Raw genomic sequence first — 12,327 nt, 5'->3', positions numbered from 1 at the left:
TTTATGGAGGACACCTGAATCAAACCACCACACTCAGTACTAGGGAAGCTGAGTCAGGTTTATGAGTGAGACCCTTCATCGAAAACCAAAGACTGGGCTGGAAAGATGGCTTAGCAGTTAAGGCACTTGCCTGTGAAGCCTAAGAACTCATGTTCAAATTTCCAGGTCCCACGTAAGCCAGATGTGCAATGATGATATCTTTCTCTCTCTCTCTTGCTCTTTCTTTCTCCAATAATTAAATAAAACAGAAAAAACCCAAAGATAAGGAGCTGTGGGGATGGCTCAGAAGGGGAGAGCACTCATGAGGCTGTAGAAGATGTGATCTGTCCCAGGTCTGTTCTCTCGCATCCATGTAACAGGGGCATGACCATGTTGCCCTTGAGCCACAGCTCTGGAGTAGAGACTAGAGAGTTGCTGAGGCTCATTGGAAAGAGCAGCCATGGGTTCAGAAAGAAACTGTCTCACGGAATCACCTGATTAAGCATTGGAGGAGGGCCACCGATAGTCTTTTCCTCTGATCTTCACACGCACTCAAGGTTAAAAATAGAAGAGGGCTAGAGAGATGGCTCTGTGGTTGGGGTATGTGCCTACAAAGCCTAACAACCTGAGTTTGATTCCCTAGTGCCCATGTGTAGCCAGATGCACAAAGTGAAGCATGTGTCTGGGGTTCATTTGCAGTGGCTGGAGGCCCTGGAGTGCCCATTCTCTCTGTCTCTCATCTCTCTGCAAATAAATAAATAAAAATGTTAAAAAGAAAAGAAAAAAGAAAACCAGGACTTGGAGAGATGGTTCAACAATTAAGGTTCTTGCCTATAAAACCTAAGGACTTGGGTTTGATTCTCCAGTACCCATGTAAAATGCACATGTTGTCATATGTGTCTGGAATTGATTGGCAGCAGCTAAAGGCCCTGGCACGCCCATTCTCTCTCTACCTGTCTCTTTCTCTTTCTCTTAAATAAATCATGTTAAATACAATGAAAAAAACACTCAAACTTGCCTCTGCCATGTGCCAGGCTGATGGTCTAGCATGTCGCCTCCCCTCCACGGGTCCTGTTGGCTGTGAGGGTGAAATCTAGTCATGCATGTATCACATCTGTACATAGACCACTCAGGTACTAAGAGTGGCAGCCACCCCCCATGTCCACCACTGCACATAAATTTACCTTTCCCTCACCCCCACCATCAAAAGAGTCCTATAGAAAACAGTGAGATAAGAGATACAAGATTATCTTCTTTTCAGTTTTATTCTTTTTTTTGTTTTTGAGGTAGGGTCTAGGCTGACCTAAAACTCACTGCCTTTCCAAGTTGCCCTTGAACTCATGACTCTCCTCCTACCTCTGCCTTCCAAGTGCTGGGAGGAAAGGCGTGCGCCACCACACCAGCAGTTTTATTCTTTTAAATTCTTGGTTGATAGATGAGAGGATGATTTTGTCTTTTTCTTCTTAAGTTTCTTGGCCTTAATATGAGAATAAGTCCTCATCTTGATTTTTCCCCAATATTTTCCTAATTTTCTTGTTATTTACCAGGTTGAAGGTTTCTGGAAAATAATTGCTCTTTCTTTTACTATAAAGGGAAAGATGTCCATTGTAAATTTAAAGTATGGGTCTTTTTAACCTACAGGAACCTAGTGTTGTACATTAAAGGTCTATAAAAATTGACAGTGATCTCAGGTAGGAATCTCACATAAGCTTGGTGACCTCAGAAGGAATCACAATGTTACAACGTTACAGATCTTCATAGCAGATTTAAAATAGCTATGCTGCTCTTCAGATATTTCTTTGCTTCTAGAGGCATTTGAAATATCTACCTTAGGAACGTCTTAGCAGTAACACTTTCCAAAGAGATTGAGAAATCCCCGTTTCCAGCTGTCTCCTGAAGTGGTATATTTTTCATGACCGCTCCCTCCCATCAGGTGTTTGTTTCATTTGAACAACATTGGCTACATGTTGTAGGAAACACTTGTTGAATTTCCTGTTACTTCTTCTTGGGTGGCCTCTAGTCACAGTTTCTTCTAGTGACTCACTCCTTCAAAGGCTGACCGGCTTCACTTGAGATGCTGTTTGTTTGCATCCCAGGAACCTCAGCTGCAACGGTGAATTACTTGACTATTTCCAAGGAACATCTTTGCAAGTCCCTAGCTTAGCAGTCGAAGATTTAGGTAGGGACGAGAAGAGTGAACAGAGTTGCTTTGGCAGTAACTTCATTTGTCCAAACTCCCCTAATGACTTGTTAATGCTGTGTAGGATGTGTTGTTGCCAAGAGTCACAGTTTTCTCTAAGATATGCTACTATTTATAGTTTTGTGAAAGACCCCATCATGGTGTCATATTATCTTATCGATTGTGTTCTGTACCCGGTAATGGTACAGCAGTGACTGAAACAGATGTCATCATTCCTTCACGGGGTTTATAGAGTAGGATTGGAGAAAACGTGAAACAAACGGTCACCTAGTTGCAGCTATCAGTGCTCGTGACAGGAGGCCGTGAAGGTGCAGGGAGGAGAAGAAGGTCGAGAACAGCTCTTTCTTCCCAAGGAAGTCACCATAGCTCAGAACTGCGGGCTTAATTGGCAGTGCAGAGGCCTGGTGGCGGCAGGAGCTTTGGTGGCGTTGGAAAGAAATCTAGTGTGGTCGCAGCGGATGAGCAGGGTGAACAGAGCTCATTACCTAGAGCCTTATGGAGAATCTGAGGGTTGGAACACTTTCCTAAGAGCTCTCGGAATTTCGTAGAGTAGAGCTGCTGTGACTGGTTTATGTTTTGTTTGTTGTAGACTCTTCCTTACTTTGTGATTACTTCGTGAGTGGGCAGAAGGGAATTAAGGATGGGCCATTAAGAGGCTATAGAAGAGACCACATAAGAGATGATTAAATTAAAAAGGTCATTTTATATACACAGTAGAATTCAGTTAGTTTTTAAAGACATCATATTCAAGCCTACTGTCTTCTAGGAAACATTTCAAAGAATTAGGATTCGTTCTTTGCTGTTCAAGTTGTCCTAAGAGGCCACGGACACAGGGTCAAGTTAGGCTGGATGAAGGTCAGAGCTGCTGGAATGTAATAACCCAGGTCGTGTCATGGCGGTCAGTACCCTAGCATAGTCTTTGATTTTGTTTCTAGTCTTATAAAACTTTGTGGGTTTTCCTCCCTCTCTGTTACTTTAGTTATTAATGAACAACAGCTTTTAGCCTTTTTTCTCTTATCAGTTTTACAGAAACAGAATTGTATCTACCTGTGGAAGAAAACGTTCCCATTCCTGCATTGAATGGCAAAAATATGTTATAAATGTAAATCAACACTTCCAAAACTGAGAAAATTGTTGTACTCCAAGATGATAAAATCCCATTGAATTCCAACTGGATTTTCTGAAAATTGAAAATGGGTGTTTTCCCTTGAAATATCCTGGATAAGTTAGCAATTAGTAATGAAGGCATTCTGTACAGAAAAACTCCTAAAGTTACTGCTGGTTTTATTGGAAAAGACAGAGCCAACTTTACAGAGGTCCAAACATAGGTCCTCAGATCTTGTAACCATGTTTAATAATGAAATACTATTTTTGTTCAAAAAAGAAATTGAAAATCAGCATTTACCATAGGAATTGGAAAAAATAAAAGGAATGTTTGTTATAGGTGTGTGATCTACATTTTGGTTTCAATCTACATCAGTGGCCAATAGAAGGAGCTCAGTATGTCAGGGAATGTTCTGGGCAATGAGTTTTTTCAGTTTTAAATTTTTTAAATTTCATTTTATTTTACTTATTTAAGGAAGAGAGAGAAAGAACGAAGCAGATAGAATGGTGGTGCCCGAGCCTTTGGCCGCTGCAAACCAGCTGCAGACGCATGCGCCATCTTGTGCATCTGGCTTATGTGGGTCCTTGGGAATGGGACCTGGGTTCTATGGCTTTGCAGACAAGTACCTTAACCTCTGATCCATGTCTCCAGTCCTTAGTTACTTTTTGTTATGTAACAGTGAGTTTAGGAACCTACATTTATGTTGAAAGCTACAACTTTGCAACTTTGCCACGGCAGCATTACTTACATGTGCCATAGTGGGTTTGTGTGTGTGTGTGTGTGTGTGTGTGTGTAAACTTTGGAAAGTGCTAATCTGCTCTGTGTAGAACAGAACATCAGGACTTAAAAAGTAATAGTAAACCTCATTATTTCAGATTTGACCAAACCAGAATTTTGTAATGATCAGCCTAAAGTTTGTTTTTATTTTTCAGTGGGAAGTAGTAAATAGTTTTAACATTCCTTGTAATGGAATTATCCGGTATGGAATTAATATTCTTCCTAATAGGAACTTGTAAACACTTGTTACTTCACTGTCTACCACCCCACAGAATATGATCACGGTGTACCTAAGACTTGTGAACAGCTGAGCCTGAAAATATTCCCACTTGACAAGGTTATTGTGGCCATATGATTAAGTATTTTTAGAGTTAACACCAATGGTATAAAATTTTTCTGATTGCTACATTCTTTAACCACATATTTTGGCAAATATTTTTCATTTCTTCCATCTTACATCAGATTGCATAGACTTGTAAATGAAACATAGGGTAAAATAGAAAATTCCTTTCTAATAGGGTTCAAGTTTCTGTACTGGCTATTTTTTCTACATGGAATGTTTTGGGTTTTGAAAATAGAGTGTGAATTCCTCACACTGTGCTGCCTTGGCTGCTCAGTAATCATGTAGAGGCTGTTTTGTCTCCACTTCTGCACGTAACTAGCGTTCTGCAATTTTTTTTGTTGTTCATAAATATTGGAAACTATTAAGCAAATCAGTGAAGTTTCAGATTGTATTCATTTCTTATTTCCAGGAAAATGATTAATACAGTTTTTTTATGCATCATGTAAATGTCATGCCCAAAACCAACTTTATCTAAGTGTTTATTGAGAAAACAACTGTTTTGAATAGAGGTTCTCCAGTCTTGCAGAGAATTCAGAAGTGTATTAATCTGTGAAAATGATGTTGACGAAAAGAAGTGATTCAGCTATAGAGTATAGTTTGTTCCCAGATGACATAAAAATAACCGGAGATGTACCTTAGTGAGTTTGAGAGTCAGTCTCTCTCAGCCTCTGGCTGTTTTTCTGTGTGTGTGTGGGGGGGGGGAGGATGGTAGTGGCATATTAGAAATTCTGTGAAGAACCACATAAGTATTTGTGCTGTCTCATGCTACACAGTGGCTATTGGCAAATGCTCATGTGTTTAGTAGTGTGCTGGACACTGTGTAGGTTTCAAGAACGATGCTAGCTCTTCATGTGTCTTATGTTCATATTAGAGATTTCAGCATAGGAGGGTTTGATGTGATGCACTGTAACCAAATGTAGTTTACAGCCTATCTTAACTGTATGGTTTGTTGCTTGGGCAGGTAAGCCATGCCTGTGTCATTGATAAGACAGCTTATTTTCATCATTGAAAGAATTTCCAAGTCTCCCTGTGTTCTCTGATTCCATAGATGTCATTATAACTTTGCTAAGAGGCACATCAGATTTCATCTCCACTCCTAAGTATGTAAAAGCAGAGTCAGAGTACCAAACACAGTATCAGTTTCTCAGTGTCAGCAGATTCTGAGTAGATTATGTTTTCTGTATGTTGCAGCTGTACCCATCATTGCCAGGTCCTTGCGTGCGAGAAAAGAACCAGCTTTAAAGCCACACAGTGATAACTATCAGAAGAACTATCAGGAGTAGTAGCCCACATCCTCTTGCTCCTGAACAGAGGTGTCTGATATCACAGAGTAAGGCTAGTGACAAGGTGTAACTATGGAAACACACCTTCAAGGATCTCAGAAGTTGACTAAGGAATTTTAGAGCAAATAAAGGAGTAGAATTTACTTTAAGTATATATTGTCTTTTCCTGTTTTCTCTCTGCTAGTAAATAAATACAGTTAAAATCGTGGTAGACTGTTATCATGTGTACCGATACTCCTGAGTTTGTTCAGTGCAATCAAGAATACAAAACAGAATTAATTGAGGAAAAATACAAATAATGAGTCTACAGTCTCAGAAACAGCCAGTGTTGTCAGTCAAAATATTTCTAAATTAGTAAGCAGTATGCTGATGTTTTTAGGATTTGTTAACATATGAAATATTTATCATTTTGGGCAGGAGAGATGGCATAGTGGTTAAGGCACTTGTCTGCAAAGCTTAAGGACCTGGGTTTGATTCCCTAAGATATCACTTAAAGCAGATGCACAAGGTGGTGCATGCATCTGGAGTTCATTTGTAGTGGCTAGAGGCCCAGCATGCCCACTTTTTCTCTATCAGCCCTCCTCTTGTTCATAAAGGAATGAATGAAATATATTTTATCATTTTTACAGCATTATGCCTACATTAGCCTAAATGTTTATAGGTCACTTAAAAAGTTCTCCAGCCTTTAAGTTATAGTTTCAGGTTGAACTTAGTTTAATGTGTGTGTCAAATAAGACAGATCGCAATATTGCTAAGTTTGGAATTTATAAAAAGATGATGTTAGTGCCTTCATTATAAAAATCCTTTTGAGACCTGTCTTCTCTTTGTGGTTAAGGAAAGCTGAAAATTGGCAAGCATAGAGGCCCTTTTCATAGGACTGAGGGTCACATGCCTTCTAGATGAGACTGTTGACCTAGTGTAGAGTGGACGCTGGAGACGCTGGCTCTCTCCCTTGGGCTGTACAAGGAAAGCAGTCGTGGAGGGTGCCCTTGGCCAGGGCACCCAACAGAAGTGTACCATATGTTATGGCATGCATGTCGTGTGTATGCCAGTGTGTAAGAATTTAACAAAAGTCATAAAAATCAATTCTGTACAAAGGCTCTTAGTTAAGAATTTTATAAATGACGTACTGCCTGGAATTTGTTTTCTTTGGTTTTTCGAGGCAGGGTCTCGCTCTAGCCCAGACTGACCTGGAATTCACTGTGTGGTCTCAGGGTGGCCTTGAACTCATAGTAATCCTCCTCCCTCTGCCTCCCGAGTGCTGGGATTCAAGGTGTGCGCCACCACGCCCAGCTTGTCCTGAATTTTTAACGTAGCCTTGATTTCTAGCATTACAGACATGTTAAAGTCATTTCACTATGATTGGTATTCATTATTATAATCTAAGTACTTTACATAGGAGATGATCTTTTAAGTTGCTCAATCCAAAAACCTTGCCATTATCTTTAACCTTTAGCTTCTTTTATTTCTTCTCCAGGTTTTAGCCATCTGCTACTTCTTGGGATGATATAGACACATGTGCGTGTGTGTGTGTACGCATACACACACACACACACACACACACCATTCAATAGCTCCTTCCTGACTCTGCGTTTCTTCCCCTTTGGTCTACTCTCAATTTCCTGGTCTCTGTGATCTTATTAAAATGACAGTCCCATCTCCCTCTGCCACATGTCTTAAAGGACTCAGCTTCCTGTCAGTCTGACTTCACTTCCTATTTCCCTCTTTCCCTCTAGCCTCGGATGTGCTGAGCTTGCACCCACACAGGGCCTTTGTGGTTTTTGCTACCTAGTTTCAGATCCACATCCCTCCAGCCAAATGCCCTTTCAGTGAGGGCAAACTAACCACATGTCTTAGACTATTCACACCCAAGCTTTTCCCAACTCCCTAAAGTACTTACTGCCTTCTAATCTACTACATAGTTTCTCTTCTCTTCCTTCCACTTGGAGGTATACTTTCTGTGCTCAGTCATTTTTTTGCCTGTTCTTTATCCCTGGTGCCAGAAACAATAGCTGGTCATGATACTTGTGTGACTAATATTGGCCGAATTGATAAGTGAACAGTTGAGTAATTTATTTCATCTGTCTACACAGATGTGCCGTCTATTAAACAAAACGGTTCTTAGTTCTATGGTAGCTTTTTGATAACAGTTCTGAGATTCAATTCATTTTCAATATAGTTCTCTTACTAACATGCTTCACTTTTCAGTAATCACCAGTCAATTTTAGAGTAATCTTGTCATCTCAACTGACCGCTCATAGTGAGCAAAAGTCACTTCACATTTTTCATTTCCTAACTTTTCCTCCAGGTCATCATTAGTCTACCTTTTATCTCTGAACATTTTATATGGGATTGTACAGTATGTCTGTGACTGGCTGTTTTCCATCTTGTTAACAAAGCTCTTCCATGCTATAGCATGCGCCTGTATTTAATTTCTTTTTTTAGCCAATAATATTCCATTGTATGGATAACATTTGGTTTTGTAATGTTACATCTTAATATTCTGGGATACTGATTCTAGATATGTAATTTGCAAGAATTTTACCACTCTGTGGGCCATCTTTCTCCTTGAAGTGGTCCTTTGAAGCACAGAAGTTTTGAATTTTGATGAATTTCCATGTACATTTACTTGATTACTTATACTTTTCGTCATATTTAAGAAACCAATACTTTATCCAAAGTCAAGACTTGAAGTCTTAGGGTTTTCCCAAGTTTAGATGCACTTTGAGTTAATTTTTGTGTATGGCATGAGGTAGGTAACCAGTTTCATTCTTTTGGATGAATGTTCCATTGTATATGAGTATCAAGTTGTCCCAGCATTGTGCACTAAAAAGACTGTCCTACCTGTACCTCACCCACCCACCGAATTGTCCAGGTCCCCTTGTCAGACTGGTGAGGTTTCATTGTAGTCCACTGATGGTGGCTTCTTATACAACACTCAGAAGCTGCCGAGGCTCATGGTTTCTTTTTGGTTGGCCTCATCCTGCCCAGGCTATGTTTTTGTTAGCTGGGAGTTGTATAGTAACAGCAGTTTTCTGGATGGTTGTTTACTTGGGAAAAGCTTTCAAGAAAGGCACATAACTTCTTAAATCCCTGCTTAATTTGATGGCTTTTATTTGCCTTCGTGGAGTTGTAAATGTCAGAGTGTACTCCTAGCCTTTCCTTTTCCTGAGTCTTGGCTCCGTATGAGCTGTCCACTTTGAATTCTTATTTTCCTCCTTCTAAGGAGCTCTTTTGAGCCCCAGTGGAAGTTGAGAGCAAGGTAATTATTCTACGTTTGCGTGGCATAAAGTGGAGTGTAAGCGCCCCACGAACTTTACAACCAAAGCGCCGGTACGCATGTGGCCTGAAGGTCATGGGGCCAGCTGGCAGCTGCCTTGTGGCTTGAGTGCCACATTGGACCACAGAGGTCCCTCTTCCCTTAAGGCTGCTGATCTTAGAAGCAGAACTTCTAATCATAAAGGCTGAGAATTCTTTTGTTGGACCAGGAAAGGGGAAAAGTGGTTCTTGTGCATGCTGTACAGATGGCCAGGGATAATGAGGGTAGAGTATGTGAGGGTGCTACTCACTCTGGTTGCTGTTCCATCCATAAACTAGTACCCAGGCATGCATCTCCTAAGACTCCTAAAATACAGGTTTAACTTAATTGTTCACATGACTGTAGGACATACTGAGCCTATAGGTGCTCTTAAAATACCACGCTGCTGCTAACAGTGTCTTCAGGTTCTTCTGTGACCTGTATCAGTTGGGTAATCAAGGCAAAATTTCATTGAAATTTAAGAGTGGTCAGTGCTGTATGCATCCGTGTATTGGTCCCCTTAGCACAGTTCTTTAGCCAGGCACCAGTTAGTCACTTATTTTTGTTACTACCTTAAGTTCTCCTTCCACTTTTTTCTGTCTGCAGGCAAGAAAGTGACTGGACCTCGCCAAGTAAGTGAACAGTGAGAAACTTTAGTTCTCACAGTGACTCACTGGAAGTGTCCACTGTATCCCACACTGGGATGGCTGCGAAAAACAAGAGGGCCAGGCACAGCCTCCGCCTTCCTTGGTCCGGAGACTAAACTATAAACTAACGTTGCTTATCGTGGTTTAAGTCCGTCAACAAGTCAGTGTGTTACCCCACAGAACATCGCTGCGTGTTCATTCTCACAACCTAAGTGCCCACTACATGCTGGAAGGGCTTCACTTGTGAGCTTGGGGAGCTCTTCAGGAGCAGCTGTCAAGCTGAAGGGTCAGGAGTCAGTGAGCCTGAGAGGCGGTGGCAAAGCTTTGCAGAGTCCCATGGCTACATGCATGTGTGTGTGTGTGTGTTTACGTACATGCATGAGCCTCGGGATCCAGCCCAGGCTGGAGAAGTGAGGTGCGAGGCAGGCAGATCCTGGCCCTTAGAACCCTGCAGTCACACTGCACCTTTTATGCTGTGTCCTGACAGAGGGAAGATGCCGAGTGCTTGCTGTTGTTTTTTAAGTAAAAGCTACTGTTTTGGGTACATGTACATTCATGTGTGTGGTTGCACGTGCACAGGCGTATGCACATGTGTGGAAGCCCAGCATCGATGTCGGGTGACTTTTTAGTTGCTCTCCACCTCATTTTGAGACACGATCTTTTGCTGAACTTGAAGCTCCCTGATTCGGGTCAGGGTGGCTGGCCAGCGTCTCCGCTCGTCCACGTCCACGTCCACGTCCCGGCCTGGGCCGTCCGCGCCGCTGATCCACGCTCGCCGCCTCGTGCTGTCTGCATAGCCCCAAGGGCCACATTTTGTTTAGGGTCTGCGTCTTAATTAGAGACAGGGTAGCTTTTATTCAGAGATACTACTTATAGATAGAAAATACTGGATTTTTAAAAGTTTTCACTTCACCTTGAATGCACTTAGAAATTACCCAGAGGACTCCTCAAAACAAAACTGCCCCCCCCCCCCACATTCAGTAAGCGTAGATGGGGATTGTTATCTCGCCACTGCCGGCCCTGTTTGTGGACCAGATTTGAGCAGTGCTTATTAATGTGCCACAGAATTAACCATCTGTTTTGTTTGTCAGAAGGTATTGTTGTAAAACTGACGAGAAAACCTAGCTCCAAAAGTCAAGATGAATTACTCAAATGAGATGGATTGTGATTAATTTAAGTTTTAAGTAGCAAGATTTTGAAAGTTCAATGAATGCAATTTGAGATTTTATAATAGTATTTTAGCAAGAATAATCAGTCTGCTATTGAATAGTTTTTTTTTTTTAAATTTATGTATGTTTTTCTAGATCTAATCACTTGTTTGGATACTGCGTCCAATTTTTTGGAGCCTGAGTTCAGGTATGAACTTGTTTGGTATGTATGTTTAAAATGCAGTTTTTTTTTTTTCTCTCCTAACCTCATTTTTGTTGTTGTTGTTTATGTAAAATGTGTAACACATTATTTCAAGACTCCGGTAAAATAGGGCTTATTTAAAGCCATTCAGTTACCTTATTTCAATGTTACTTTACTTGTAGCATTTAGGTCTGTAAGATGGAAGTATAATTTTGGTGGAGGGTGGGCTGGCCGTGAGGCAGCGTGCTCTCTTCCACGGAGCTCGGCTGCATGCCTTGTGTCTTGCTCGGCTGGGCATGGCCTTTCTGTGGATCCCACGTTTCTGATCTCTGCTTCCTGCTACTCACGTCACTGCACTTTGATTTTCTGAATTGCACATCTGGTTATTTCTCCCTTAAAAATGTTGAGAAACTTCATTATAATAAAACGTTGCCCAGTTTTGTTTTGTGTTTTTTCCCCCCAGTCTCTCTGCTGCGCTTCGTGCTATGGAGACTGTTCCCTGCGCTCAGGACATTTGTATGGGAGTGGTTTGGCCCTCTCTTCTTGGCAAAACCCTTCTCATCTTTCCAAGACCAGTGTCACTCACTTCTCACACCTTGCAGCCACTCCCAAAGGAACTTGATTTTGTTTTTGAGAAAGGTCCTGGCCGTGTGGAAAAGGTGCCTTCATCATTCAGGGGTCCTGGTCAACAGCTGTGGCCCTGGCAGCCCTTGGGAGAGGGTCGGCTAGATCTCGGCACCGTGAGCCCCGCCTGTCACTCCTCACCTCTCCCCTGGGCTGCACACCGTTTTCCTCATGGTGTCATGATTCCTTACAATCTCTTTTAGCCTAGGAGCCAGAATAATATTTTTAAAAGATAATGAACCAGGTTATGCGTGCAAACTGCCAGAGTCCTTTGCTGACTTCCCATGTTTATTTAGAAGTCTGTTGCATACTTCATCATCCACAAGTTCCGGGTGATCCGGATCCTGTCCCTCTCTGGCTTTCTCGGTGCTCACTGCACCCTTGCAGAAACAAGCCATCTTGCCTAAGCCACGCTCGGCTAAGTGGCTGGCACGCACTTCCGTCACTGCCGTGTTCCCGGGACCCCTGCCCGCTCAGTTCCTCAGAGCGCTGTGGAAGAGGAGTCTGGCTCTCTGATAGGGGCATGTGGCTCTTTACTTTGCTTATCTGTAAAATGGGCGAAGTGACAGTGCCTCCTACGTGGGAGTCTTGTGTGGATTGCCTTACACATTTAGGGTACTCTGTGGTACCTAGCAAGCTTACTAAATGTGTACTACTTTTGTCATCGTTCTCCCCATTATTTCAGAGTGACTTTTCTTTCTAAGTACTGGTTTAATGTTAC

The 12,327-nt window shown here is 41.8% G+C and overlaps 1 protein-coding gene across 1 annotated transcript in view; it reads left to right on the top strand.

The window, feature by feature from the left end:
- The window catches only part of Dcbld2 (discoidin, CUB and LCCL domain containing 2), an 85,512-nt gene that overhangs the window by 49,630 nt on the left and 23,555 nt on the right, over positions 1 to 12,327 (top strand). Inside the window, exon 4 of the mRNA XM_045148236.1 lies at positions 10,937 to 10,988. Coding sequence (XP_045004171.1) covers positions 10,937 to 10,988 — 52 coding nt within the window. The remainder of the gene's footprint in view (positions 1 to 10,936; positions 10,989 to 12,327) is intronic.

The sequence above is a fragment of the Jaculus jaculus genome, chromosome 4, assembly GCF_020740685.1.
Source record: "Jaculus jaculus isolate mJacJac1 chromosome 4, mJacJac1.mat.Y.cur, whole genome shotgun sequence".
NCBI lineage: Eukaryota > Metazoa > Chordata > Mammalia > Rodentia > Dipodidae > Jaculus > Jaculus jaculus.
Note: the sequence above shows the minus strand (reverse complement) of the source record. Positions and strands in the feature narration are given on the sequence as shown.